This window comes from Mauremys reevesii, linkage group 10 (assembly GCF_016161935.1).
Source record: "Mauremys reevesii isolate NIE-2019 linkage group 10, ASM1616193v1, whole genome shotgun sequence".
Taxonomy (NCBI): Eukaryota; Metazoa; Chordata; order Testudines; family Geoemydidae; genus Mauremys; species Mauremys reevesii.
In genome coordinates this window covers 828,143-855,925 of record NC_052632.1, presented here as the reverse complement: position 1 = coordinate 855,925, position 27,783 = coordinate 828,143, and the positions used below count along the sequence as shown (strand labels likewise).

General features: G+C 58.7%; 2 protein-coding genes across 5 annotated transcripts; one reads left to right on the top strand and one right to left on the bottom strand.

Moving 5' to 3' along the window:
• Positions 1-51: 51 nt before the first annotated feature.
• Positions 52-3,722, bottom strand: HYPK (huntingtin interacting protein K). Its single transcript, XM_039490152.1, has 4 exons — positions 3,514-3,722; positions 2,098-2,153; positions 1,382-1,433; positions 52-346 (listed from the first exon to the last, which is right to left on the bottom strand). The coding sequence occupies exons 1-4, from the start codon at positions 3,697-3,699 to the stop codon at positions 251-253; spliced, it is 390 nt and encodes a 129-aa protein (XP_039346086.1). The 5' UTR covers positions 3,700-3,722; the 3' UTR covers positions 52-250.
• Positions 3,700-26,673, top strand: SERINC4 (serine incorporator 4). Of its 4 annotated transcripts, none has more exons than XM_039490151.1 (13): positions 3,700-3,743; positions 12,705-12,933; positions 13,273-13,440; positions 13,629-13,807; positions 13,916-13,995; positions 15,109-15,202; positions 15,430-15,641; positions 17,347-17,442; positions 18,446-18,572; positions 20,573-20,645; positions 21,279-21,330; positions 22,614-22,764; positions 24,555-26,673. In XM_039490151.1, the coding sequence occupies exons 2-13, from the start codon at positions 12,865-12,867 to the stop codon at positions 24,769-24,771; spliced, it is 1,518 nt and encodes a 505-aa protein (XP_039346085.1). In that variant the 5' UTR covers positions 3,700-3,743; positions 12,705-12,864; the 3' UTR covers positions 24,772-26,673. The 4 variants fall into 4 exon arrangements, with proteins under 4 accessions (XP_039346085.1, XP_039346082.1, XP_039346084.1 ...); XM_039490150.1 differs by lacking the exon at positions 3,700-3,743 and adding an exon at positions 6,336-6,412; XM_039490148.1 differs by lacking the exons at positions 3,700-3,743; positions 12,705-12,933 and adding an exon at positions 6,235-6,412.
• Positions 26,674-27,783: the final 1,110 nt, after the last annotated feature.

Sequence of the window (27,783 nt, the reverse complement as noted above, 5' to 3'; positions counted from 1 at the left end):
CAACAGGTAGGTGGTAGCACTCTTTCAGGGCCCATTCATAGCTGCTTTATAAACTGTGTCCACAAGGTTACGGATGTCTTTATTTCAATAAGTTAATACATGTAGCATCTGACCAATATCACTCTGTCAAAGAGTTATTGGGAAGGCAGTGCACATGGCAGGGGTGACCGCACAAAAACATGAAGTCCCCACAAGAGTCTTCTTCCCTCATTTCCTTCTCAAAGCACAAAGTGGTCCAGTTGGAATGTGGTTAGTTGGTGAGGGTGATCAGAGCCTCCACCACGTTCCCCATATGCTCTCGCAGACTACGCTCTGCAGCTGCCCGAGAGATCTCCATCTCATTCATCTGCAGGGAAGGGAGCAGAGATAAGAGACACTGCACAACAGCAGACATCACACAAGAAAAGGAGCGGACTCAACTCCCACATTACTGAGGCCTCAACCGAGTATGAGTTACACAGCTGCTGCAGAGTCCAGCTACTGTTCCTGGCTTACTATAGTGCAATACAGCAAAGCAGGGTGGATAAAAATCAATGATTAAAAAAAACCCCACACTTTTTTTGATAAAATGGTTTTTGAGGAAAAAAATTATCTAAGGATAGTTTTAATTAAGATACATTATAGCTCAAAGATATCTCAGCATAGAATAGGGGTTACAAATTCTAATTCTACAGCATGAGACAATATATTCAGGTAATGTTTAAGAAAAGTTTTGTAAATGAGTTTCAATAGTTCATGGATTAGGGACCCAATCTTATGGGGTTCCAGAGGCTTCTGGATAGAATATGCTCAGTCTAGAACATACCATCAGAGATGCTTGGTTTTGCAGTTCTCAAACTGTGGATTTGTATCTCCAGAGATAACATGCTTGTTAACAGCAACAATGTTTTAAAATAAATAATATATAGAGGTGAGATAACAGACCTCAACCCCATTGTCCCTCTTCAAATTCGTGTACACAGAGTCAATCCCTTACCTCTCTAACAGTTCAAAAGTTCAATGAATAGAAGATTTTTGGGTGGTAATAGATCTGGACAAGGAGAAGATGTCTGGAGATAAATGTGAGAAGGGAGGGACAGGCAGTAGAAATAAAAGTGAAACTGTTTGAGCAGCATATTCCAGAAGTCTTGAGGTCTTTCTGAGTATAGTCTTCATTGATTTGAGATCTACAATACCATTCTCTCACTAGAAGGGAAAGCCTATAATGGCAGCAGGACATAAAATAGATCCAGTTTGGGTCTCATCTATCTCTGAGCTGTGAAGAATATGTATTAAGATTATAACAACCAATGAGAATGCACTTTTATGTAGAAATCCATGATTAAATCGAGTCTTCCTGACTAGTGATTTAAATCAAATCTACCCTGCCTTCCATACTCACAATCAGTTCCAAATCTTCTTTCTTGATTGTAACTTTTGCCAGTTCTTTTTCCCTGTAACAAAAGGAATCAGAACATAAAGCACCAACAACAGGCTCCAGACCCCCTTTTCCAGACCAACTCAGTCACAACTGTAAAGAACAATCAGAAAGCTTGCAGCAACTCCTTGCCAAAGCATAAAGCCACCAGTCCTGAGACCAGACTTAGACAGGCAGGAAGTTTAACCAGAAAAACTACCCTGGACCCCATGGCCAGTGGTTTTCAAACTTTTTTCCTGGGGACCCAGTTGAAGAAACTGCCTGGAAGCCGGACCTGCTGCTGGCCACTTCCAGGGCGCAGTGTGGTGTTGGAACAGGGAGCTGGGCAGCACCACCGACTGGACTTTTAATGCCCCAGTCAGCGGTGCTAACCAGAGCGACCAAATGCCTTACATGCCATGACCCAGTACTGGGTCACAACCTGCACTTTGAAAAATGCTGTCCTGGGCCTCCAGAAGAGGGTTCTGCATGTGTAAAGCCATGTCACCTATTACTGGACTGAATGGCTCAGGAACTGAATGCCCTGGCTTGGCATGGCCAGAACTGTCTGAGCTTAGGCTCCAAAGAAGCTGTTCTAACCTACAACAACCAATAAGGCTGATGTTTAAACTGTGGGGCATGGAGGTTGCGTCTCAAAGCTCTACATTAAAAATGGGACAAGAGGTGCAGGGAGCACTTACCTCTCTTGTTTTGCTTTCTGCTCTCTGGATCTTCGGTCTCCAATCACCGACATGGCCTAGGCAGAAGAAGCAGGGAAGGTTACCTCCAGCATACAGAGGGAGGGGTCTCCCCACAGCACAGTCACGTCACCATACGCTATCAGGCCAAGCTGAGCACCTTCCCAACACCCAGACCCCGAGGAGCCACATGCTGCAGCCTCTAGTGCTGCACTCTCAGGACACTGCTGGTTGGTGGGGAAGAGCCCCAGACTGCCCGGGGGCCCTTGGCCCCAACCCCCGTCAGCTTCTGCCCTCCAGCATCTTCCACCAGCTCCGGGGTCAACCACTGAACATATTCTGAGCGAGCCCCGCCCCCGCGGGCCCCGCCCCATCGCCTGGGGCCCCGCCCCCCGATGGCCCCCGCCCCGCCCCAGCGCCTGGGGCCCGCCCCGCCCCGCCCCATCGCCTGGGGCCCGCCCCGCTGGCCCGGCCGCCCCATCGCCTGGGGCCGCTCCCCGCTGGCCCCGGCCCCGCCCCGCCTGGGGCCCGCCCCGCTGGCCCGGCCGCCCCATCGCCTGAGGCCCGCCCCGCCCGCTGGCCCCGCCCCGCCCCATCGCCTGGGGCCCCGCCCCCCGCTGGCCCCGGCCCCGCCCCATCGCCTGGGGCCCCGCCCCGCCCCCGCTGGCCCCGCCCCCGCCCCATCGCCTGGGGGCCCGCCCCCCCGCTGGCCCGGCCCCGCCCCATCGCCTGGGGCCCGGCCCCCGCTGGCCCCGCCCCGCCCCATCGCCTGGGGCCCGCCCCCGCTGGCCCCGGCCCCGCCCCATCGCCTGGGGCCCGCCCCCGCTGGCCCCGCCCCGCCCCATCGCCTGGGGCCCGCCCCGCTGGCCCCGGCCCCGCCCCATCGCCTGGGGCCCGCCCCCGCTGGCCCCGGCCCCGCCCCATCGCCTGGGCCCGCCCCGCTGGCCCCCGCCCCGCCCGCCCCATCGCCTGGGGCCCGCCCCGCTGGCCCCGCCCCGCCCCATCGCCTGGGGCCCGCCCCGCTGGCCCCGGCCCCGCCCCATCGCCTGGGGGCCCGCCCCCGCTGGCCCCGGCCCCGCCCCATCGCCTGGGGCCCGCCCCCGCTGGCCCCGCCCGCCCCGCCCCATCGCCGGGGGGCCGGCCCCCCGCTGGCCCCCGCCCCGCCCCATCGCCTGGGGGCCCGCCCCCCCGCTGGCCCCCGCCCGCCCCATCGCCTGGGGCCGCCCCGCCCCATCGCCTGGGGCCCGCCCCGCTGGCCCCCGCCCCGCCCCGCCCCATCGCCTGGGGCCCCGCCCCGCTGGCCCGGCCCGCCCCATCGCCTGGGGCCCGTCCCGCCCGCCCCATCGCCTGGGGCTCGCCCCGCTGGCCCCGCCCTGCCCCATCGCCTGGGGCCCCGCCCCCCGCTGGCCCCGCCCGCACCGTCTCCAGGTTCGAGCTCTGAATCTCCTTCTCCTCCGCATAGTCCGTGACCCGCTCCAGGTCCGCGGCGCCGCTGTCGTGTTTCCGGGGCTTCTCAGCCGGCCGCCCCCCGGCCCCGTCCGCGCCGCCCCCGGCCCCGTTGGGCTCCGTCTCCAGCTCCAGCTCCACGTCCCCCTCCGCCGCCATCGCGCCGCCGGCCCCGGACTTCCGCTTCCGGTCACGAGACTGGGGTCAGTAGCGGCGGCGGAACCAGCGAGACGCGCTGGGCGGGACAGAGCGGCCGGGCGCCCCCCTCGGGCGGGCGGGGAATAGCGCCGCGCTCCTGAGGCGGTGCCATGGGGCCGCTGCCCCAGGTCCGGGGAGACCCCCCCGCCGCCCCGCAGAGCAGCTGTTTCACCCGCCTGCTCGGGAGGGGGAGGGGCGCTTGGCCGTACCCACCAATCCCCCCCCCGGGTGCTCCAGCCCCGGAGCACCCACCGAGCCGGCGCCTTGGCGGGTGAGCGAGGGCCACTCAGCCAGGCTTTGTGTTGTGATGTTCCAGCATGGCCCATTCTGCAGGGGCAGGGGAACCACGTTTCCTGCCTGGACTCGCAGTTCAGAGCAGGCCCTTTTTACCGTGATATGACGGGAACCTCATGTTCCTGGTCGTGTAGGATTCAGACATTACAAGTAGGATTAATACAGGCAGCAACTTACAAGCAATTGATAGTGTCTAAACGCTAAACACATTCTTACAAGTTCAACACCCATCTTGAACAATATATGAGCTGCTCTGGTTTCCAGCTATGAATTTGTCAGTGCTCAGCGGATGCCTGCTGCCTTGGCAAAGGCTGGTCCCTGTTTACTAGCCTCACATATACCAAAAGCCCTTTGTCTCCTACTCTCTGGCAAAGCCGGCTTGCCCCCGTGTATGCAAACCAGCCTGGGGGTGGAGCTGGCAGGCTCAGGTGTAATCAGCCCTGAGGGTTATTTCCTGGAGGAGCTATGCTATCCTACATAAACCACCATCAATTTCATACCATGGTTCCATGCAGTTGCAATATTGGTCCCCCTCATAGGTCTAGTCTGATCCTTAATAGGTAGAGACTGGCTTAAGCCTTGGAGCACGATGTTTACCACCCAATACTCCCTTTGGTTGCATTAACTAAGGCAGGGGTTGGCAACCTTTCAGAAGTGCTGTGCCGAGTCTTCATTTATTCACTCTGATTGAAGGTTTCGCGTGCCAGTAATGCATTTTAACCTTTTTAGAAGGTCTCTTTCTATAAGTCTATAATATATAACTAAACTATTGTTGTATGTAAAGTAAATAAGGTTTATAAAATGTTTCAGAAGCTTAATTTAAAATTAAATTAAAATGCAGAGCCCCCTGGACTGGTGGCCAGGACCTGGGCAGTGTGAGTGCCACTGAAAATCAGCTCCTGTGCCGCCTTCGGCACCCATGCCATAGGTTGCCTACACCTGAACTAGGGAAACTGAATATTCTTGTTCTCCATAGAAATGCCCAAGCCCTCTTTTGCGCTTGCTAAATTCTTAGCCACAATGACTTCCTGTGGCCATGAGTTCCTCAGTCTAATTACAGGTTCGGTGAAATAAGTTGTTTCCTTGCATGGGTTTTAAATTGCTCACCTTTCAGTGTCACTGGGGTGTCCCCTCTTTGTTGTGTTACGAGACAGGGAGAACAGATGCTCCCAATCTCTCTGGTATAAACTTTTATCATGGCCCCTCTTATTGGTCTCCTCTCTAGAGTATCAGTCGTCTCCTCAATCTGCATTCATGGGGCAATTTCTCCAGGCCCCAAATGTTCTCACCACCCTTCTCTGAGTCCCTCTAGTTCTGCTAGACCCGTTCTGCAATGAGCTGACCTGGGCTGTGCACAGGATCCAAGTGAGGCTGCTCCAGAGACATATATAAAAGCATTAGAATATTCTCTGTATTATTTTCCATCCCATTCCTTCCACACCCAAAGATCTTTGCTCTTCTGACTGCAGCTACACACTGAGCAGGGTGCTCAGACCCCAGGTCCCTTTCTTGCATTGATAGCGGTAATTTAGAACCCGGTCAGGTGTAAGAGTTTTCCCTCCAGGTACTTTACTTTGCACTGATCACTGTGGCTTTGTGTGCCTGGTGCTGTCTGTTCCCCAGGCTGGAGGAGCACAGAGAGGGGAGAGCTGGCACTGCTAAGACGATTGTTGTAACAGGTTGAAATGGCGGCTGACGACCCTGGGCTCAGGGCTGTTGGTCCTTGACCCAAGGAGCTGATTTAGTGACTGTTTCCCCAGTGCTGATGTGGGACCTCCATCGGCAGCTCTCAGATGGACAGTGTCGGGATCCCTGTTCCACAGGGCGAGGCCAGGCACAGCGCAGGGCGAGGCCAAAAGAGGCTCTGCTGTCGCTGCCTGCACTGGGCATCTCACGTGTTCCTTTGCTCTCTTAGTACTTTCTGTAGGTGACAAGGTGCCTCCTGCGCTCCCTGCCTGGCGTGTGCCCAGCAGCTGGGGCTGTCTGTGCTGGCGGGAGCAGACTCCTTTCCAGGGATTGCTAAGCTCTCTATTTCTGCTGGGTAAGAGGGTTAAAGAGACTGATTTGGTTCCCAGCTTAATCACTCTTGATGGAAAGACAAGAGTCATCCAGAGATCATGGTTGGGGGCGGGTCTACCAAGCCTCAGCCAATAACAGGTTGCTGCCTAATTGGCTTCCACGTTGGATAGTTTTTCGGAAGCAGGGAGTTGCTGCCGGTCTCCACCTGCTCTACAGGGATATGTTGTTAGCAGGCTAGTCAGGCCCAGGCACCCCAGGACTGATGACCAGAAGGCTGGAGCAGCACATCCGGCATCTCCACTGGGGAGCTGGTGGCTTCAGGCCTGCAGAGGGGATGGTGGGCAGCTGCTGTAAGGCACAGGTAAGCTGGAGTGTGGCCCCCTTCCAGGAGCCACAAGGAACACCCTGCTGGTATTTACAGGGCTTGAACCACCCCAGGGATCACTGCCCTCAATGAACTGCAGCCACTTGTGGGGTGTGATGTGCAACTCTTTTAACAGCCATGCAGCAACACTGCCTAACCGGTTAGGACTCACCCAAGTGGGGTGCTGGCCTGGATGCCATTCAATAGGTACCACTGGGCAGGGGCAAAAGGTCCTGGCTTATTCAAAACTCAGCCCCCTCCCACCCATGCTGGGGCACTGCTCAGTGCTGGCTCCCAGGGCAGATCACCAGTGTGCTCTCTGCAACACCTGGGTTTGTCCCATTCCAGGACTTACCTGAGCCAACCCTGCTCTGCTCCCAAGATGGCGTGGCTGTGCTTGGAGGTGTGGCTGGGCAGGCTGAGGTGAAAGTGCAGGCAGCTCTGGGGCTGTGAGCGAGGGACAGTCACGTGGGTCAGGAACATGGGAGCAGTGTTTGCCGTGGGGATGCTCTCAGAAACCAGCTTGGGAGGATTGTGCTGCCTGCTAGACACTAGCCCGGGCGAGGCTGCCCATGATGGGGAGACGCCCCCCCCCTTCAGATTACACCAGATTCTCTCGAGCCTTGGGACACAAGCATTTCCACCTCTCTAATGCTGTGTGTCTTGCTCCATTGTCGTCTGCTTCCATGACAGCAACATCTTTCTCAATGGTTTATGTCTCAGCTGTTCTTGTCTCGTCCATCTTTCACCAAGTGGGATCCATCAAGGGCTTGTCTAGGAATATGGTACAACATGCCTAAGCCACTTCAGCCTCCTTTCTCCAGTCTGCAGCCCAGTACTTTGCTAGTTGCTTTATCTCACCGCAGGTGCTGAGTATTCTCTGCAAGCTTCTTGGGTGGGACGGGATGCAGTTCCTGAGGGGCCTTCTAGCATCCGTCAGATTTCAGATGCATGTACTGGTGTGGGTCTCGCAAGGACGGTGCTGGTCTCACAGTGACCGTGCAGGTCTCACAGTGACCGTGCGGATCTCTGCAGGTCTCACAATGATGGTGCGGGGATCAGAATGACCAGGTGTAATTTTATCTTGGTTCTTGGGTTCTCCTTCTTTTTACAAAATATTTGCCAGACTCAAAAAAGCTCCATTTCCCTTCCCAAATCTTGCTTCCACCTCCGTTGGCACTGACTGTGAGCCATGCTGTATTCTTCCCTGTTGATCACTCATGCCCCAGCCCTCCCCATGGTGTGCGCCTCGTCCCACCCCCTACTCCCTCATGGTGTGTGCCTGCATCCCTGCCCCAGTTTGCGCCCCCTGTCCTCCCCACATGCTGCCACGGGAGCACACAATGAGCTCTCTCTGCCTTGAGGCCCCGGTGCTAGCTGGTGCCTCGTGTGATGATGCTGGCTGCCCGCACCCAGAGGTGCGGGGGGTTAGTGCTCCCCAACTCCGCCGCCCGCCCTAGAGCCTGATCTTCCTGTGACAGCCTTGACTCCGTCCCTCTCATGCATGGTCAGCAGCCTGCTGCAACTGGCTCCCACGCACTCCCCAGCCGGCTAGGTGTGGGCAGCGTTCAGGCTCTGCTCGCCTGCAGACTCCCTGTCTGAAACCCTTCCCTGGGATGTGAGCCTCTGCAGTGCAGCTCCCCAACCCCACAAACAGTCCGGAGACTTCCCCAGCCTTCCCGCTACGGGTGCCTGGTGTCACGGAGTGTAGGGGAGTCAGGGCCCTGCACCCCTCTTCCTGAGATTCACCGGGACTCTCAGCCAGCCAGTAAAACAGAAGGTTTATTAGATGACAGGAACACAGTCCCAAGCAGGGTGTGTAGGTGCAACCAGAACCCCTCAATCAAGTCCTTCTGGGGGGTTCAGGGAGCTTAGACCCCAGCTTGGGGTTCCCTGCGTTGCACCACCCAGCCCAAGACTGAAAACAAAACCCCCTCCAGCAGCTCTCTTCCCCCTCCCCCCAGCTCCTCCTCTCCTTTGTTCAGACTCCGGGGCAGGTGTGTCTTCTCCCAACCCCCCTCCTGGCTCAGGTTACAGCTCAGGTAGCTTCCTTCAAGGGAAGTCCCCCATCCCCAATGTAACTCCCCTGCAACATTCCCAGGTCAAATCCGCCCTGCTCGTCACACCTGGCCCCTAGGTTCACCCTTGGGGGACCCCTGGCAGGTAAGTCAGGAACGCAGGCTTTGCACAGGAACTTCTCACCTACGCACACACTGTACTGTGAGACAGCACGGGAATGGCCAAGCTCTGCAAAACAGTAAGTGACTCATCACAGACCCTCCTGAGAGCCCTGGGCCCTCCTGGCCTCTCTCCGGGTCCCCTCCTGGCACTGGAGAGCACCAGCCTGCAGTCTCTTCTCTTCAGTTCCTGCTTCCAGCCAGCTGGCTCTGGGCAGAACCATTAGACGTCCATGGCTCTGTGGTAGCAACCCCCGACTCCACCAGTGCAGAGCTACTTAGTGGGTGCCCCTTGATGGCCGTGTTTCAGCTGCTGCTTGTGTCCCTTTGTGCCCCTGTCTGTCCCTCTGTGTGCTCCAGCTGTAGCTCTGTGGGGCAGGGCCATCTCTTGTCTGCGCTGTGCCTGACACAGCGAGGCCTGGGCACTGCAGCACAGAGCAATGGTAAGAGCCCTCGGCAGCATGGAGGGCAAGGCTGTGGCTTACTTCACCGTTTCACTCTGGCTGAGGAGCTGGGACGGGCTGTCAGCCCCCTGCACAGACACCAAGTGACTGTCCCAGAGTCACACTGGGAGTCTGTGGCAGAGCCTGGAACTGAACCCAGGGGAGTCCCTAGTCTGAGGCTAGCACCTGAACCGCTGGACCATCCTCCGTCACCCCACAAGCCTCCTTGGAGACACATCTTCCCAGGAGAGAGCTCCCTGTTCCGCAGGCACAGCTGGACGTCCGTCCTGGACGCGTTCTCTTGCATTTGGCTGGATTAAGATGCACTTAGTTTGAATGGGCCCAGCTTACCAAGCAATCCGGATGGCTCTGTAGGACAGCTCTACCCTCACTGCTAGTTACCATCCACCAGTTCTTGTTCATCAGCAGGATTTTATATTGACGTCCAGGTCACTGATCAAAATGTGGAGCAGCATTAGGCCTAGAACGGACTCCTGTGAAGCCTCCCTAACAACTCCCTCTTGAGCGACGAGTACGAGATCTGGCAGTTAGCCAGTTCTTAATCCACTTAACACAGGATTGATTAACATTGTCTAGAGTCAGTTATTTAACCAGAATACCATGCAGTATGAAATGCCTTCCTAAAGTCTAAGGACATTACATCACCATAGTTACCTTTATCAACAAAATGTAATCTCATCAAAGAAAGAGATCAGGTTTGTTGGACATGACCAGTTTTCCATAAAACCATGTGTCACGGAGTCCCCGGACGATGCTCTGGAACTGCTCCCCACCGAGCCAGGCAGGACCCTGGGGAGCCTCCTCTCCCTCGGAGCAGCCTGTCTGCAGGGCAAGAAGCTCCCACGGCTTCACCTCCTGGGTCTGACCTTGGAGCATTCAGCATCCTCTGCCCCTCCGTGCGCTTCCCCCAGCGAGTCCGCCCAGGCAGGGTCCTGGGGAAGCCAGAGGGTCCTGCCCCCCACTGCACAGTCAGACGTGACTCTCAGCCAGCCAGTAAAACAGAGGTTTATTAGATGACAGGAACACGGTCTAAAACAGAGCTTGTAGGTACAGAGAACGGGACCCCTCAGCCGGGGCCATTCTGGGGCCCAGCGAGCCAGACACCCACATCTGCCCTCATTCCTCGTCCCCAGCCAGCTCCCAACTGAAACCCCCTCCAGCCCCTCCTTCTCTGCTCAGCTCCTTTCCCGGGCCAGGAGGTCACCTGACTCTTTGTTCTCCCCCACCTTTAGCATCCCCTTGCAGGGGGGAAGGGCCTGGCCATTAGTTGCCAGGAGACCGAGTGTTGGCCAGAAACTGAGGCCCCCCACAGTATTCAGAGGAAACATTAAGAACAGTCCCACTTCGTCACACCATGTCAACTGACATTAATTATATTTCTATACTTTAATTCTTTATTGATTGAATCCCATATCAGCATTTCCATTATTTTCCCTAGGACTGATGTCAAGCTAACTGGCTGTTAGTTATCCATGTCATCCCATTTGCCCCTTTTGAATATTGTCACCACATTAGCACTCTTCCAGTCTTCTGGAATTTTCCCAGTATTCCAAGATTTATTAAACATTAACATCAGTAGGCCAGAGATCTCCTCAGCCACCTCTTTTAGGAGTCTTGGGTGTAAGTTATCTTGGCCTGATAACTTCTACTGGGTATAAATATTTACTTACAAATGGACTAGAAAATACTTAATCATCCTCACGTGATACGAGTACGTCATTCTGCTTCTTTCCAAATACAGAACAAAAATACGTATTGAACACTTCTGCCTTTGCAGTATCATTAACAAATTTACCATCTCCGTCTAGTAATGGGCCCATGCTATTATTTGGATTTTACTTCTTCTGATATAGTTAAAAACACCTAGTTGTCTTTAGCTGCCAGACATGGATTTTTTTTCCATGATGTCTTCATCTTCCCTTATGAATTTTCTACACTTAATTCTTTTAGTTTATATTGATTTTTTCCATTTTGCTTTGTTTCCTCTGAACCAGGATGGGTTTGTAATTTCAGTCTGAATTTTTTTGAAGGTGTGTGTGTGTGTGTGTGTACATACACATCCTATATGTTATATATATTGAACCAGTGATTAATTAATCTTTATCCAAGAGATCCAAAATAGGGTTGCTCAGCATTGGCTGCAATACCACTTGTGTTAGAAAGTCTTCATCCATCATTTATAAAAACTCCAATGATGTTTTACTAGTGGCTGCATGAGACCTCCGGCATGTCTCCCTGACTGAAGTCCTCTGCCATCACAGAGCATTTATTTCCCCACATTACAGACGGGTGCTTAAGGAGCTTCCTGGTCTCTGGTTTGACTCAGAGGTCTGTAACAGATGCCCACCAGTATCCCCAGCTGGGATTTATTAGTTAGCACATAGATCCATATGCATTTGAGATGCCGTGGTCAGAGCTATCAGTAAATCTGAACAGCAAACTGTGTTTGAGGGCGAGTACCCACTCTTGCCTTCCTGAGCAGGTCAGAACCAGTGATTTGAATGTTCCAATCATGCAGACATCCCACCAGGTTTCAGTGACGCCAGCTGAGTCACAGGCATGCACATCACTCATCCAAATCGCCACTGCATCCCAGAGCTGCCCCAGCCGCCTGGAAGGCGGATCCTGCTCGCCACAAGCCTGTCAGTGGCACTTCGGCAAAGACAAACTAGCAGCAGAGCCTGTTGTGTGCCACAGCTCAGAACCTGGTTTGCTGCTCTGGCCAGCTGCGAAAGCTCTCCGAAGTGTGGCTAGGAGCTCATTGCATCCCCGTGCTGCTACACCTCTGGGGTCCAGGAAGCCAAGGGGGTGGCCCCATGGGGTGGGGCACAGTCTGGATCAGGGCAGGGCATAAGGCCTGATGACTAGTAAACGCATCAAAGCTCCAGGGAGGCGCCAGTGGGTGCCCATGCCCTCTGCCTGGCCCAACTGCATTGCAGGGGCTGGGTGATGTAACCTCTCCCTTCCCCTCCCCTAGGCCACACTGCCTGGCCCTCCTGGTGGGGTCCATGTGGCCAGCCCCAAGGGGTTCCAGCCCATTCTGCATGCCCTGTCCTTCCAGGTGAGGGCATCGGGCACAGGAGGGGCTCTGGGGAGCTGCAGCTTGCAGTGTGTCCTGAAGGAATCTGGGTTTGTTGTCCATGCTCCCTGTGGCCAGGGCTTGGGCTACTGAGGGAGGTAGTTCTTGGCAGCCTGGCCTGGCCTTCTGCATGGGGAGGCTGGGGGCAGGGCCTTCCCCATCTCCTGGGCTCTGCCCACCCCCCAGGAGGTGAGTCTGGAAATCCTGAGCCAATTAGCAGCCCTAATCCCTCCCAGAGCAGGGCAGCCTCCCCCCTGGAAGGCATGGGGCAGTCAATGGCCCCCGGGGGGGGGGGGGAGGGGGCTGTGTTCTGCTGGAGAGGCATGGTGGGGAGCTGTTCAGGGCAGGGGGTTGGATCAGCTGCTGGATGGGCCCAGGGCAGCTCTGTGTCTCTGTCTGGCATCAGCTAGGGGCAAGGAGCCTGTGCAGGCCGTGTATCCCGTCAGGAGAGTCTGGGAGCCCGCCGGCAGGAACAGATGGCCAGGGCTGGCCAGAGCCTCCCAATCCCCCGCTAATCCCACTGAGGAGCAGCTCAGCTCGGCTCCCCCTTCGCACTGGCCATTCAACAGGGACCCGTCCAGGAAAGACGCAGCAGCCTCAGTCCAGCCCCTTGGGCCTCTTCTGGGCCAGGACAGCCCCTTCCCACTGGCGCTGGTGCCAACATGAGACGTCCCTGAGCCTGTCTCCTTGCCAGCCCCAAGGAGCAGCTGGGGCCGGGCGCAGCCAGCCATGTCCCTCACCCAAATGCTGAGGCGCAGCCACCTCTGCAGCTGCCTCGTGAACTCACTCATCTACCAGGTGAGCCTTGCCCCAGCACCCCTTTCCAGGCCACTTGCGATGCCTGGTGCAGCCCCCTGGCCTCCCTCCGAGCCCACTCCCACTGGGGTCTCCATCCTGTGGGGGCCGGGGCCTGCCACCAGCTTGGCCCAGCTCCCCACTTGAAGGCAGTTGGGGCTGGTGAGTCTGTGTCCGCACAGGACTGCCCAATAATTCCCAGGCCCGCGGTGCAGCTCACACTGTGGCTCTGCTGCCCCGCCAGCACCACGGTGACCCCCAGAGCCCCCGTGGCCTACACCTCGCTCTGGGCAGCCGGGACGCAGGCCCAGCTGTGTGACTCCGCTGTCTTTCATCCCCTAGATCTGCTGCTGTTGCAGCCCGGGCCCCTGCGGCTTCTGCTGCTCCTGCTGCCCCAGCATTAAGGTGTCCACAGGAAGCCGCATCGTCTACACCCTCTTCCACGTCCTGGCCTCCACGGTGTGCTGCCTCATGCTCTCCCGCACCGTCTCCGAAGCCGTCAAGGAGAACGTGAGTGGCACCTGGGGAGCCTGGCTGCTGGCCCCGTCCTGGCGTAGGTCTGCTCTGTCCAGCCCCCCGAGGTATCGCCCTGGCTCTGGGCCTGGCAAAGTGAGCCCGAGGGGCAGGTGTGGCCCTGCATTGCCCCGGGCTGTCTCAGGCAGGCGGCTGATCCGTCCCTGTGATTTCCCCCTCTGCAGGTGCCTTTCTACGCCCTGCTCTGCGAGCACCTCCCCCGGGGCATGGACTGTGACATCCTGGTGGGCTACTCGGCAGTCTACAGGGTCTGCTTCGGCACCGCCTGCTTCTACCTGACACAGGCCGTCTTCCTGATCAACGTGAAATCCAGCAGCAACTTCCGTGCCCTGCTGCACAACGGGTAAGAGACCCCATGCCACGGGCCTGCCTCAGCTCACTGAGCTGAGCCCCAGCGGGAAGGGACTTGGGGCTGGGTCCGGAGCTCCCTGACTTCTGCCCTCGATTGCAGGTTCTGGTTCCTGAAGCTGCTGATCCTGGTCGGGCTTTGTGCAGCAGCCTTCTTCATCCCCGATGACCGCTTCCTGCAAGGTACCAGCCAGTGGACATGTACCCTGCCCCACCCTGGAGCTGGTGCCATAGGGCCTGCCCCACCAGCACAGCCGCCTTCGGTTACTACTGCCTGGGGGCCGGATGGGAGCCAGCGCCCCCTAGAGGGGACAGGCCCCGTGTCCCATTCCCCACCCCCCTGAGCCAGCCAGTCCTGCCCTGGGGCCGGATGGGAGCCGGCGCCCCCTAGAGGGGACAGGCCCCGTGTCCCATTCCCCACCCCTCTGAGCCAGCCAGTCCCCGCCCTGGGGCCAGCTCAGAGACAGCGCCCCCTAGAGGGGACAGGCCCCGTGTCCCCTTCCCCCCCCCCCTGAGCCAGCCAGTCCCGCCCTGAGGCCGGATGGGAGCCAGCGCCCCCTAGAGGGGAAAGGCGCCAGATCCCATTCCCCACCCCCCTGAGCCAGCCAGTCCCCCGCCCTGGGGCTGGATGGGAGCCAGTGCCCCTTAGAGGGGACAGGCCCCTGCCCCATTCCCTGCCCCCCTGAGCCAGCCAGTTCCCCACCCTGGGGTCAGATCAGAGACAGCGCCCCCTAGAGGGGACAGGCCCCGTGTCCCATTCCCCACCCCCCCGAGCCAGCCAGTCCCGCCCTGGGGCTGGACTGGAGTCGATACCCCCAGAGGGGACAGGCCCCCAGGGTCACTGCTGGTCCCTGCTCCCGGGCCTGGCTTGGGGCTAGAGCCCTCAAGGCATCAGTGCAGAGAACTGGGGCCTGGCACAGCCCCACTTCCTCCAGGTCAGCGGCTTGAGCTCACTCCCCTTTGTTTAGGAATTAGAGAGCCAGCCAGAGCCAGCGCCCGGCCAGTCCCTGTTGCCGGCTCTGCGCGGCTGGGCATGTGTCCTGTGTGTCCCTCGGCTCCAACTCGCCCCAGTGCACTAGTCTCCGCCCCCCCCCATGAGGTTCACCTCCTCACTCAGCTGCCAGGCCCCTGCTCCTGGCGGGGATGGGGTGTTATCGGCACGTGGGGAGGGGCTGGGTTTGGGGCATGGCTGGGTCCTGGTGGCTCTGTACGATGGGCAGGGATGGGCTCGGCCGTGGCCGGGGCCAGGCGTGTGTCTGACCTTGCTCCCTCTCTCACTGCTTCACCTACTGGTAGCCTGGCACTACGTGGGCATCTGTGGCGGTTTTGCCTTCATCCTCGTCCAGCTGGTGCTGATCACAGCCTTTGCCCATACCTGGAACAAGAACTGGTGAGTCCGCTCCCCCGGCGCACAGGGGGGTGTCCTGGGGCTGGGCCATGGGGGCTCTTTCCAGTACCTTTTTCTAGCTCCTCTGCAGCTGTGGTTTCTCCCGCTGCCTCTGGGAGTCTGTGCCCCGCAGGGAGACTCTGTATGCTAGGCTTGCTGGGCCTGTGCCCGCCCCACCCGGCTAAGGATTTGCACTAGCCCCTTGCTCAGCCTGTTCTCTCCCCTTTCAGGCTGCTGGGCGCGTCCCAGGACAAGCGCTGGTACCTGGCTGTGCTGCTGGCCACACTCGCTTTCTACACCATCGCCTCCACTGCCGTCTCCTTCCTGTACAAGTACTACACCCACCCGGCTGGCTGCTTGCTCAACAAGGGCCTGCTCACCCTCAACGTCAGCCTGTGCGGGCTCCTGTCCTTCCTCTCCATCACGCCCTGCGTGCGGCTCCGTGAGTGCCGCGGGGGGGCGGGGGGGTTCCTCCCTGCTGAGACACTGCCTGCCCTGGGGGCTGCTGCTCATCTTTCCAACACCTTTCTGGGCGGGCGGCTGTATGCAGGGCCTGCACTTTCCCACCTGCCCCCCGTCAGCCACAGCTCTGCATTGTTGCGTGTGTGCGTGAGTGACACCATATGTGTGTGTGCGAGCAACACTGTGTGTGCGCTAGTGACACTCTGTGAGGTCCGCCGTGTGTGCGTGCAAACGCCTTGAGTGCATGTGCAAGTGACAGTGTGTGGTGTTGAAACAGATCTTTTAATGCCCACAGCTGGGCAGATGTTTACCGGTACCAGTGAAGACCCGGCTACTGTATGATTACTGCACAGTCATCTATCTGAGAGAGAATCACACAGGCAGTTCCTTTCCTACAAGCCTTAGCTCCCCAAGCATAAACCCTCAGTGACTGTGCTAGCTCTACACAGTATCTTGATTGGCAAACAAAGCAGGCATAGCTACCACTTCAAGATGGAGACTTCTCTTCTTTCCCCTCTCAGGTACTTGGTCTGTCCCCGGAAGCAGAGCCTTGGTCACTCTGAGCCCTCTGGTTCTAGGATCTCGCAAAGGTCCCTCAAGGCGGGGTCTCAGTTACACCAACGACTTCTGTCTCAGTTTTGATCCTCGTCAGATGTTAATTGGGGAAATTAGTCTGACTCATTTACTTTGCTTAGCATTTATACCTTTTGTTCTCCAAGGAGTGTCATGTCCCAGAAATCTGCCTCATAGGCTTTTATTACTGGTATAATCTAATTAATATTTTGGAAGGGATTGCAAAGCGGACGCACAGACCAGAGCTCAGCCATCATTTACCCTTTCATAAATCATTCACTTAAGCTCTTAGAACGATGTTATCTAAAAAGGGTCATTTTTGACCCAGGTCAGCTTGCGCTAAGCCCACCGATCGCATGATTTTACGTGTTCTTTACTCTGTGAGCTAGTGTTCTGCTGATATTCCAATATTTGGGGTTAAAACACACGCGCCCATCGAGCTGTTATTAACCATTCCAGTGCACTTTCAGCACCTCCATTTATCTAATGCTAAGAGAATCCTGCTCCCAGAATCTGCTTGCAAGTTCAGACCTGCCAAGCCGTACCAAACTCATGCCTGCCACATATATTCATATCAATCACAGCAATTCATCATAATTTGGCACCGTCTCAACATGTGCAGGTGTGAAGTCACGTTCATGTGTACGTGTGAACAATATCAAGTGTGAGCGACACTGTGTGCAAGATAGTGTGTGAAGCCACGTGTGTGCGTGCAAACTCTGTATGTGTGTGCAAGCGACACTGTGCGTGTGCTAGTGTTGTGTATGTTTGCGAATGACACCAGGTGCAGGTGTGTGAGGACTGTGTGTGAAGTCATGCACGTGTGACCAATGCTGGGTGTATGTGCGACAGTGTGTGCGAGTGAAGCCATGTGCATGTGCACGTGTGCGAGTGTAGCATGTGTTCATGCAAGAGACACTGTGTGTCCCACATGCCCAACCTCTCCCAGCCTGCCTGAGCCCTGCATGGGGGGCTGGGCAGTGGGTTCTGGGGCAGCCGGAGGACTGATGTAAGGGGCAGAGCTGGGGGTGGGGAGGGCTGCCCTGGCCAGTTGGGGGCTGTAGCTGACCTCTTACCTGTGGGAAAGCAGCTGACTCTCCCTTCTCGTGCAGAACAGCCCCGCTCCAGCCTCCTGCAAGCATCTATCATCAGCTGCTACGTCATGTACCTCACCTTCTCGGCCCTGTCCAGCCGCCCGCCCGAGAGAGGTCAGTGCAGCCTAGGGCTGCCAACTTTCTACTCACACAGAACTGAACTGCCCTGCTCTGCCCCCCCTCTGAGGCCCCGCCCCTGCTCACTCCATCCTCCCCCCCTCACTCGCTCTCCCCCATCCTCACTCACTTTCATGGGGCTAGGGCTGGGGCAGGGGGGTGGGTGCGGGAGTGGGTGATGGCTCCGGCTGGGAGTGCGGGCTCCAGGGAGGGGCCAGAAATGAGGAGTTCAGAGTGCGAGAGGGGGCTCCAGGCTGAGGCAGTGGGTTGGGGTGGGGGGTGCGGGCTCTGGGGTGGGGCCAGGGATGAGGGGTTTGGGATGCAGGAGGGGGCTTTGGGCTTGGGGTGTTGGGGGGAGTGTGAGGGCTCTGGCTGGGGGTGCAGACTCTGGGCTGGGGATGAGGGTTTAGGGTGCAGGAGGGTGCTCTGGGCTGTGGCTAAGGGGTTCGGAGGGTGGGAGGAGGATCAGGGTTGGGGCGTGGGGAGCAAGGACTCCAGCTGGGGGTGTGGGCTCGGGGGTGGGGGGAGGGACCTTTTTTCTGTCACAGGCCACTGACCCACAGAAAAAAATCAATCGCGGGCCACTCACCTGCCTGGAGGGACGCAGAGGCTCAGGGCTTGCCCTACAGTGGGGCGAGCTGGTACTCATGGCTCCTGCCCCATGGGGGTGCACCGTGGACCAGATGAAATTAACCATGGGGCTGGATCTGGCCCGCGGGCCCTAGGTTCCCACCCCTGCCCTACATGTAGGAGTCAGAGGGAGGACATGCCGGGAGCCGCATGGAGCGGAGGCTAGCAGGGAGTCTGCCAGCCCTGCTGCGCCACCAACCAGTCAGTCAACGGCCGGGTCAGCCAGGATCCATCCGGTCGAGAACTGGACACCTGGTCACCCTAGTGCAGCCCCATGCACTTGCCTCGGCAAGGCAGCCGGCAGCCCAGCCAGGGATCCAGGCCTGCAGCCCCCTCACTGCCTGTCTTGCTGTCTCTCCCCACCCTGCAGTGCTGTACAAGGGGCAGAACCTCACCGTCTGCTTCCCTAGTGTCAGCAAGGACGGGCTGCAGACAGAAGACACCACAGTTGCCATCCTGGGAGCCACCATCATGTACGCCTGTGTTCTCTTGGCGTGGTGCGTATGCTCATCACTGCTCGGTCAGCTGCAGCTGTAGGGGCCGCCTGAGGCAGGCTGTGGGGGTGGTTCCCACAGGCCCTGGGGCTCCGTTTCCACTTCCGAGCTTCTGAAGTGTCATAGATTGTAAAGCCATAAGCCCCCACCCCCCCACCATCCAGTCAGCACAGGCCAGAGGCCCTCCCCAGCCATCCCTGTGCCCCGCCCCTCACTGCCAGCTGGGCTACAGAGAGACACCCAGTCAGGACTGAAAGACTCCAAGTGAGGGAGAATCCATCTCATTCCCAGGGACCTTGTTCCTCCCTGGTGCCTTTTCTCTAGCCTGGCTTCAGCTTCCAGCCCCTGGATCTTGTTCTGCCTTGGGCATTACATTAAGCAGCCCTCTGCTCTCAGAAACCTATTCGTGTGAAACCTTCCAGACCGGGAGCAAGTCACCCTCGTACCCATCTCTTGGGCCAACGAAACCCATTAGTGCCACTGGCTTTGTCAGACCTTCCAGGCTAACCCCGGCGATGTGAGTCAGTCCTGGAGGGGAAGTGGCCAAGCAGTGGCAAGGAGTGGGTGACGTAGTCGTGATGCTGGCACCATGCCCAGGAAGTGCTGCTGCCTCTCAGGATAGGAGACAGAACGGGGCTCCCCCTGCTCACCCCATTCAACGGCCGTGCAAACAGCTAGTGAATAGCTGCGAGCCCTGCTCTCCTGGCCTGATTCCATTCTGCCGGGGGTTGTTCGGAGCCAGAGGGATATGTGCAATGATGCTGCATGCTGGTAAGCGTAGGGTGGCCAACAGCCCCTTAGTACAAGGGACGTCCCTTATTTCTTCCTCTCTGGACAACAAGTTGGGGAATTGCTGAGTGCTGCAAAAAGCAGCACGAAATACCCCAGCAGACGGAGGGGAGTCCTGCTTAGTATTCATGATGAGGATAACAATGGTAATAGTATTCGGAGACAGTGGGGGTCGGGGGTGCAAGGAAACCAGTCCCTTATTTTTGAAATACAGTTTTGGCAGCCCTAGTTAAGCTGGTCCTGTGTTCCACCCCAGAGGCGGGTGCATTGCAGTGGAGGATGAAGGGATCCCTGATACAGGCTTATGGAAAACCGATCTTGTCACATTGATTTGAAATCTGAGATTACAAGTTTTTTGCTGAGATTACAAATATGGTTGATAAAGATCATAGTGCTGATGTAATAGAGTTTTGTAAGACTTTTTGATTAAAAATTAAAACACTACATGGCACAGGGTAAAGGGATTAAAAACTGGCTAATTGATAAGTCTGAAAAATGTCAGTGTATGCAGGGAATCATCACTGAGTGGGAGTGTTTCTAGCCGTGTGCTGCAGGGGCTGGGACATGGCCCTATGCTATTTAACCTTTTTATTAATGACCTGGGAGAAAACGTCTCCCTGATAACGTTTGCAGAAGCCGCGACGGCTGTGGGTGTGTACATAATGGCGAGGACAGAGCACTGTTCAGAGCCATCTGGATTGCTCGATAAGCTGAGCACAAGCAAATAAGTATTGTGCTGCAGCTAAAGGTAAATGAAGACATCTAGGAACACAGAATGCAGCCCTAGGTACAGGATGGGGACTCTATCCTGGGAAGCAGGGACTGAAAAAGATTTGGGCAGAGGTGACGTGTGAGGGGACAAGGGGGGGTCACATGCTCCCCCAGATTTCTGCCTTCCATTTAGTAACAGCTTTGGCTCGGGCCAGGCCTGCGCGGCGGGGCTCGGGGAAGGAGCACCGCTTCTCCTCCTCCCCCCACCCCCCCAACGCCGGCCGAAGCCCGGCAGCAGCTCAGCGCCCCCTGGCGGTAGGTGGGATTGTGCCTCCCTGGCAGCAGCTCAGCGCCCCCTGGCGGTAGGTGGGATTGTGCCTCCTTGGCAGCAGAGCAGCGCCCCCTGGCGGTAGGTGGGGGTGGCGCATCCCTGAGGTTGAGTAGATTGTACATGAGAATGAATTGCTGCTGTTACAGATTCTATCTCTCTGTTGCTGCTGCAGTAACGAGGCCTCCTACCTTGCCGAGATGTTTGGGCCCCTGTGGATGATCAAAGTCTATAGATTTGAGTTCCAAGTGAGTAGAAATTCTACCTGCGCCTGTCTGGAGTCCTTGTCCCCATGCCCCATCTCATCCCTCTCTCATCCTCACACCCATTTCAGCTTCACGCCCTGTCTTGTCCTTGTCCCTCATCTGCCTGTCTGCGGGTTGGGCTATCCACCCCAGGACAATCCCGTCTGAAACCCTAGGCACCTTCCCGGCACCTGGCAGCTGCTTGTGCCATGGCGGCTACACTGCTATTTTTAACATGCTACCATGCTAGGTCTACTAAGCTGGAAGTTACAGCACCAGCTCCCATGCAGACGTACCCACAGTGAGAGTCCCTGATCCCATGGCATGCAGTCTGACCCCAGCTAGCCGACAGCAGGTGGGGGACACAGACAGTGCCTAGGCCAGGCCAAGGGGCTGCCATTTTCTTTGCATGACCCACTGTTAGAAATGAAATGTCCTTTTGGAGCTGACCCCCCACCCCCTCCGGCTCTGCCTAGGAAGCTGTTCTGTCCCAGACAGCCCAGCCCAGTCCAGATGAAGTTCCACCCTGGTCTGATTCTGATTCCAGCCCTGTAGCAATGTGGCTCCAGCTGAGTCCCAGGGCTCTGATAACTGTTTCCCTTCCAGCTGGCACAAATCTTCTGTTTTTCTTTACAGAAACCCTCCTGTTGCTTCTGTTGTTCTGACAAGTCAGGGGAAGAGCTGGAAGGTGAGTGCCTGGGCTAGGGAAGGTGAGACGGGCCTGGGGAAGGTGAGTGTGAGTCCTTAAGGAGCATGGCCTGGAGTGTAGGGGGCGTGGGTCCTGAGGAAGCATGGCTTTTGGGAGGTGGGCCCTCAGGATGCAGGCCCTGGGGTGTAATCTAGGAGTGTGCTGTTCTCCAAAGGGTGAAGTGTGCCCTGTAGGGGGCAGGTTCTGTTGCATGGCAAGTGTCCCTGTCACCAGAGTGCATGGATCACACACATGTATGTATCGTGGTGCTGGTCCCACTCACAGTATGTGTAATAGCAGCAGCGCTTTCCTATTGATGGGAACAGCAGGAAAGCTCATTCCCTTGTTGGGAAGAAAGAGAGAGAGTTGGTTGAAAGATCAATCTACAGACAGACTTGAATTCAATTCTTGAGGTTTAGATACACAGCAGAGATGAGCTAGTAGTTGCCAAAAATCCTTTTAGAAATAGTCCAGAGGCTATAGTCCAATGTCCATATTCAGGGTGATTCCAGTCAGTGACTGGGGGTCCCAATACTTATGGCTTAAGGTTTCCCCCTCTTGAAACCCAAAGCAGATCTGAGATGAAGAAGGATCCTGTCCCAGGGTTTTTATACATTTCCAGCAGCCTTTCGGCCTGAGAAAACAATAGGCTCAACTTTCCTTCTCGTAAACATGCTGGCAACTATCACAGGATAATTTATCCATCAAACAGTTCAGAGGCAGGTTACCACAACCTTCAAAGAGACACATAGACAATAACACTATTTCACTCAAGTATCTTCCTAAATGTTAATATTCCTTTTTTGATTTTTGAATTAAAGCTCTAGCAATAGACAAGACTTGTTTGTTTACATCACAAGCCCTGAGCAAACACCTCCCCTTCTACCTCTAACAATGCCGGCTGCATTTCAAAGCTCTGTTCATTTGCATATCTTCCTAACCAGTCTCTAAAGTTCGGCCATGGGTCAGGTCAGTCTGGGAGGTAATTAACTCTTTCTGGCCCTGTCACCTTTCAATGAGAAATTATATTACACTCATAAAGTCACACCAGGTGCTCTCATTGGACGCAGAGCGGGTATGTGAGTGGGAAGGGTCACTGGGGGCGGGGCTGTAGGTAACCGGGTGCTCTCATTGGACGCAGAGCGGGTATGTGAGCGGGAAGGGTCACTGGGGGCGGGGCTGTAGGTAACCGGGCGCTCTCATTGGACGCAGAGCGGGTATGTGAGCGGGAAGGGTCACTGGGGGCGGGGCTGTAGGTAACCGAGCGCTCTCATTGGATGCAGAGCGGGTATGTCAGCAGGAGGAGGGGCCTGCAAGGGGGCAGAGGATCATCTACAATGAGCACGAGCACGTTGTTTACAGCTACTCGACCTTCCACTTCATCTTCTTCCTCGCCACGCTCTACGTCATGATGACCCTCACCAACTGGTTCAGGTGAGGCCCTTGCCCTGCTGCATGGCCCCAGCCAGCCTGGCACGTCTAGCAGCCGGGGGCATCTACCCCCAGGGGGTGGAGCAGCCTCTCCTTTCCCCAGTCTCAGCCTGCTGTGGCTCCAGGCTGGGATCTCAGCAGGGGCTGGGAGGGCTCTAAGGAGCAGCCAGGTGCTGCTGGATGTGGGGTGCGCTTCTGCCAAGTCCGTCCCTCCTGCTGCCGCTGCCGGGCTGCCCCCGTTGGGTCCCGCTGCCAGGCTGCCCTGGTTGAATCCCGCTGCCGGGCTCCCCCTGCCACATCGCTCCCGCTGCCCGGCTCCCCCTGCCACGTTCCCTCCTGCTCCCGCTGCTGGGCTCCCCCTGCCACGTTCCCTCCTGCTCCCACTGCCGGGCTGCCCCGTTGGGTCCCGCTGCCAGGCTGCCCTGGTTGGGTCCCGGCTGCCGGGCTCCCCCTGCCACATTCCCTCCTGCTCCCGCTGCCCGGCTCCCCCTGCCACGTTCCCTCCTGCTCCCGCTGCTGGGCTTCCCCGGCCACATCCCTCCTGCTCCCGCTGCTGGGCTCCCCCTGCCACGTTCCCTCCTGCTCCCGCTGCCGGGCTCCCCCTGCCACGTTCCCTCCTGCTGCCGCTGCCGGGCTGCCCCCGTTGGGTCCCGCTGCCAGGCTGCCCTGGTTGAATCCCGCTGCCGGGCTCCCCCTGCCACATCGCTCCCGCTGCCCGGCTCCCCCTGCCACGTTCCCTCCTGCTCCCGCTGCTGGGCTTCCCCGGCCACATCCCTCCTGCTCCCGCTGCTGGGCTCCCCCTGCCACGTTCCCTCCTGCTCCCGCTGCCGGGCTCCCCCTGCCACGTTCCCTCCTGCTGCCGCTGCCGGGCTGCCCCCGTTGGGTCCCGGCTGCCGGGCTCCCCCTGCCACATGCCTCCTGCTCCCGCTGCTGGGCTCCCCCTGCCACGTTCGCTCCTGCTCCTGCTGCCAGGCTGCCCCCGTTGGGTCCTGCTGCCAGGCTGCCTTGGTTGGGTCCCGGCTGCCGCTGCCACGTCCCTCCTGCTTCTGCTGCCGGGCTGCCCCTGTTGGGTCCTACTGCCGGGCTCCCCCTGCCACGTCCCTCCTGCTCCCGCTGCCGAGCTGCCCCTGCCACACCCTCCTGTTCCTGCTGCCAGGCTGCGCTGGTTGGGTCCTGCTGCCGCTGCCACGTCCCTCCTGCTGCCAGGCTGCCCTGGTTGGGTCCCGCTGCCGGGCTCCCCCTGCCACGTCCCTCCTGCTCCTGCTGCCAGGCTGCCCCCATTGGGTCCCGGCTGCCAGGCTGCCGCTGCCACGTCCCTCCTGCTCCTGCGGAGGCTGCCCTGGTTGGCTCCCGCTGCCGGGCTGCCCCTGCCACGTCCCTCCTGCTCCCGCTGCCAGGCTCCTCCTGCCACGTCCCTCCTGCTCCCACTGCCGGGCTGCCCCTGCCACGTCCCTCCTGCTCCTGCTGCCGGGCTGCCCTGGTTGGGTCCCGCTGCCAGGCTCCCCCTGCCACGTCCCTCCTGCTCCCGCTGCCAGGCTGCCCCTGCTGCTGTCTGGGCTCTGTGCCTGTGGCAGCAGCCACATGTGGCACCACTCCTCCTGTTGCCTCTGGTGCAAGGCTTGCAGTTTGGGAGTCAATGCCCTCCTGCCCCCCAAGTACTCAAAGTGGGCAGGCGTGGCTCTCCTGGCCCCCCTGTTGTGCCCATGGGCCCCCAGAGTGTGGGGGGCACTCTGCCAGGGTTCATCTGCTTTGGGCTCCCCCCGCCTCAGTGTCTCTTCTCTCCTGCTCACCAGCTACGAGAATGCAGTGCTGGAAACGACCTTCACGCATGGCAGCTGGTCGACATTCTGGGTGAAGGTGGCCTCGTGCTGGGCCTGCATCCTGCTGTACTTCTGGCTCCTCCTGGGCCCCCTGTGCCGCTCCGACGTGCGCCAGCGCCGGAGGGGCAGCCCCCCCCTGCGCATACTGCGACGCCGGCGCCCACTCCAGCGGATCAGTGTCTCCACGTAGCCCCTGCTGCTGGGACTGGACAAGCTGCTGCCTGCTGGGCAAGCGCTGGGCCGGGCAGCTGGCTGCAGGGCTATGGAGATGGAGGGGCCGGGGGCAGGGCTGCCCTCCCTGCCTGCCAGACATGACTCTGGACTGGATCTATGTACTGAAGAGCCCGCAAGCATGGCACCCACCAGCCTCTGCCTCTGCCTCGAGGATGACCCACCCCGGCTTCGCCCCAACCACCGCCATTGGGGAGTAGGAAACTGCTGAGAAATCCAGGCAGGATCCCAGATCAGGCCCAGGGCCGCTCCCAGACAAGAACTCCCCCAGCGCCAGCGGTCTGGGGACATCGCCCCAGCATGAAGTCCCCCAACCATTGTCAAGGAAGCCTAGGCAGAGAGCTGGCCTTCAGGGACCTTGCACAGGACTGGCTTGTCTCTAGCAGCATCTGCTAGTCAGACCTGCCCCTCTCTGGTCCAGCCGGGGGCTCCTCTGGCAGAATGTCTTTCATGTGCGGCGTGTGAGGCCCAGAGCACGGGGCAGTGGCTGGGCTGGGCAATTGCCACACCCCTCACACTTCAGCTGCAGCCCCTGCTCTGTTGGCCTTGAAAGAGCATCTGTAAGGCTCTGCCCCAGCCCGCCTGCAGGTGCTGTGGCCTGGCTGCCCCCCTTCTGTGACTGTCCTGCTTCCTGGAGCCACACCAGCCTGCCCTCCAGCCATGCAGTGCAAGGCGAGCAGGACTGTAAATAGCTCCTGGGGCCTGTTTCTACATAAAGCCCTGAGCTGAGCTTGTGTGGCACTGTGTGTGCGCGTCTGCAGGCCCTGGCTCAGGGGCCAGCCCCCCTCTGGCCCCCCAGTGCCCACCCCGCTGCCGTTTGCCTGTGGGACACTGGAGCTCAGGCTACAGCCACTGGGGAGGCTGGGCAGGCAGGGTCAGCACCTCTGCAGAGGGGCTTGGGGGTTGAGAAATGGGCTGGCTGGGTTGACCACAGGGAGTGGGAGCTGGGGGCTGGCAGGGCCCTGTAGTGGGGCTGTGCTGGGGAAGCTCTGTCTTGAGGGAGCAGGTGTCCTTGGCACACTCCTGGTTCAGGCCTCACCCGAGCTGGCCCTCGGTGGGCCTGTGGGGTGCACAGCACTGTGGGGCTCCAGCAGGATCCTGCCCAGGGTGAATTGGGAGCTGATCTGCCTCCCTCCTCTAGAGCAGGGATGGGTGCTCCTGCCCCACTGCGGGAAGCTGCTCTTGTAGGATGCTATCACTTGGCTGTCACAACAGCTCCCTGAGGACCCTGCCCCAGAACAATGCAGGGAGGACACCACGTGTGGGTCACAGGCTGCCCCTGGCAGCAGCCCATCGCCAGGCCCCAGCCCTGGGAAGTGCCCCAGGCCTCACCAAAGCCCTCGCAGAACTGCTTGATTTTGTTCTGCCTCCCACATGTTCTGTAGCGGGCAGGAGACGCAGAGGTGGTGCCCACACACCTTGGTCCACCCCAACGGGGAGCCCTCACTTAATGCCGCTCGGCCCTTCCTGGCTCCTGGGCACTGCGTCAGCTCCCCTCCCATAGCAGCCAGTCGGGAACTGAGGCCGGGGCACGGCCTTGTGTCTCATGCTCAGAGCTGGCGACGGGGTGGTGAACCGTTCCTGGCTCATGGTGCAGGGGAACAGCCCCATGTACCTGCTGTCCAGCTCCGTGGGCGCTGTGGGCGGTGCTGGGCAGGCAGCCTTGTTGGGAGCAGGGGGCGGCCTGGTCCCAGCTGGTGGCTCTGCAAAGCCAGAACTCGTAGTCAGTCTCCAGGTTCTGGGGCAGGAAGAGAACTGCCGAGGGAGAGCAAGTGCAGGGGGCTTCCCAGACCCTCTCTGACCCCCAGGCAAAGGCGCCAGTGTGTGTGGGGGGCTAGTCATGCCCCAGCACAGCCTGCTCTAGAAAGTGCCCGATACAGGGCCCCGGCGAAAAGGCACAGTACTGGGGGAGGGGCGGACGGGCAGGGGGCCAGGGCTGGGGCTGGCCCTGGAGGGGGAGGAGGCAGGGTGCTGGGGAAGGGCTCAGTGTTGGAGGAGGGTGATCACTTGTGTGGTTAAAAGCCTGATCACACTTTGGTCCATTATGAAATACACTTAAGAGCTCAAATAACCAGTGTGTGTCAGACTGACGGCCCTAGGCCCATAGCAGCTAATATGGGGAAGAGGTTCTGTGCCATCCCAGTCGCCAGGAAGCGGCGTGGGCAGAGTTCTTACATTCTCCTTAGCAGGAGGTGAGCTCTGCGCACCTCCCGGAAGCGGCCAGCGCGGCCCTGCGGCCCCGAGGCACAGAGGCGGCCAGGGGGGCTCCAAGTGCTGGCTCCGCAGCGCCCATTGGCCGGTGCGCCTCCGCCTAGGGGCTAGGCATGCTGGCCGCTTCCGGGAGCAGGGTGGAGCCAGGGCGGGTAGGGAGCCTGCCTTACCCCACTGTGCTGCCGACTGGGAGTCACCCGAGGTAAGTGCTGCCCAGCTGGAGCCTACACCCTGAACCCCCTCCTGGAGCCCACACCCAACCCCCCACCCCAGCCCTGAGCCCCCTCTTGCCCCCCAAGCCCCTCATCCCAGCCCCCACCCCAGAGCCCTCACCCCCCCACACACACTCCAGACCCTTGGCCCTCGCACCCTGAACCCCTCATTTCTGGCCCCTTCACTGCCTCCTGCACCTCTGCCCGTGAACGTGTGGGGGGGCAAGTGATGGGGGGGCTAGAGGGAGGGGGGACGGGGGTGGGGCAAGGGTGTTTCAGTTTTGTGCCATTAGAAAGTTGGTAACCATAGCCTGGAGGCTTGGCCGGGTGGGTGGGGATCCCACTAGCCCTCGGCCTGGCTGGAGCTCAGCATGGGCACGGCGCTCCTGGGGCAGGCGGCCACGCGTGGCTCTGAGGCGGACTCTGGGGCAGCAGAGGGACCTGTGGCCAGGGTTGGGGGCGTGGAGAGCAGGGGGCAGGGATCCTGAAGGTGGCCCCACCCCAGCCCGCAGGTGCTTTCCCGGTCCTGCTCCAGGCGATGCGCTATC

Coding starts and splice junctions, on each gene's coding strand:
- SERINC4 (XM_039490148.1), top strand. CDS start 6,314: ATGACCAGAAGGCTGGAGCAGCACATCCGGCATCTCCACTGGGGAGCT. Junction 13,441..13,628: donor CCGAAGCCGTCAAGGAGAAC/GTGAGTGGCACC, acceptor CCCCCTCTGCAG/GTGCCTTTCTACGCCCTGCT. Junction 18,573..20,572: donor GCCTGTGTTCTCTTGGCGTG/GTGCGTATGCTC, acceptor TTGCTGCTGCAG/TAACGAGGCCTCCTACCTTG.
- HYPK (XM_039490152.1), bottom strand. CDS start 3,699: ATGGCGGCGGAGGGGGACGTGGAGCTGGAGCTGGAGACGGAGCCCAAC. Junction 1,434..2,097: donor CAGAAAGCAAAACAAGAGAG/GTAAGTGCTCCC, acceptor CTTTTGTTACAG/GGAAAAAGAACTGGCAAAAG. Junction 347..1,381: donor AAGAAGATTTGGAACTGATT/GTGAGTATGGAA, acceptor CCTTCCCTGCAG/ATGAATGAGATGGAGATCTC.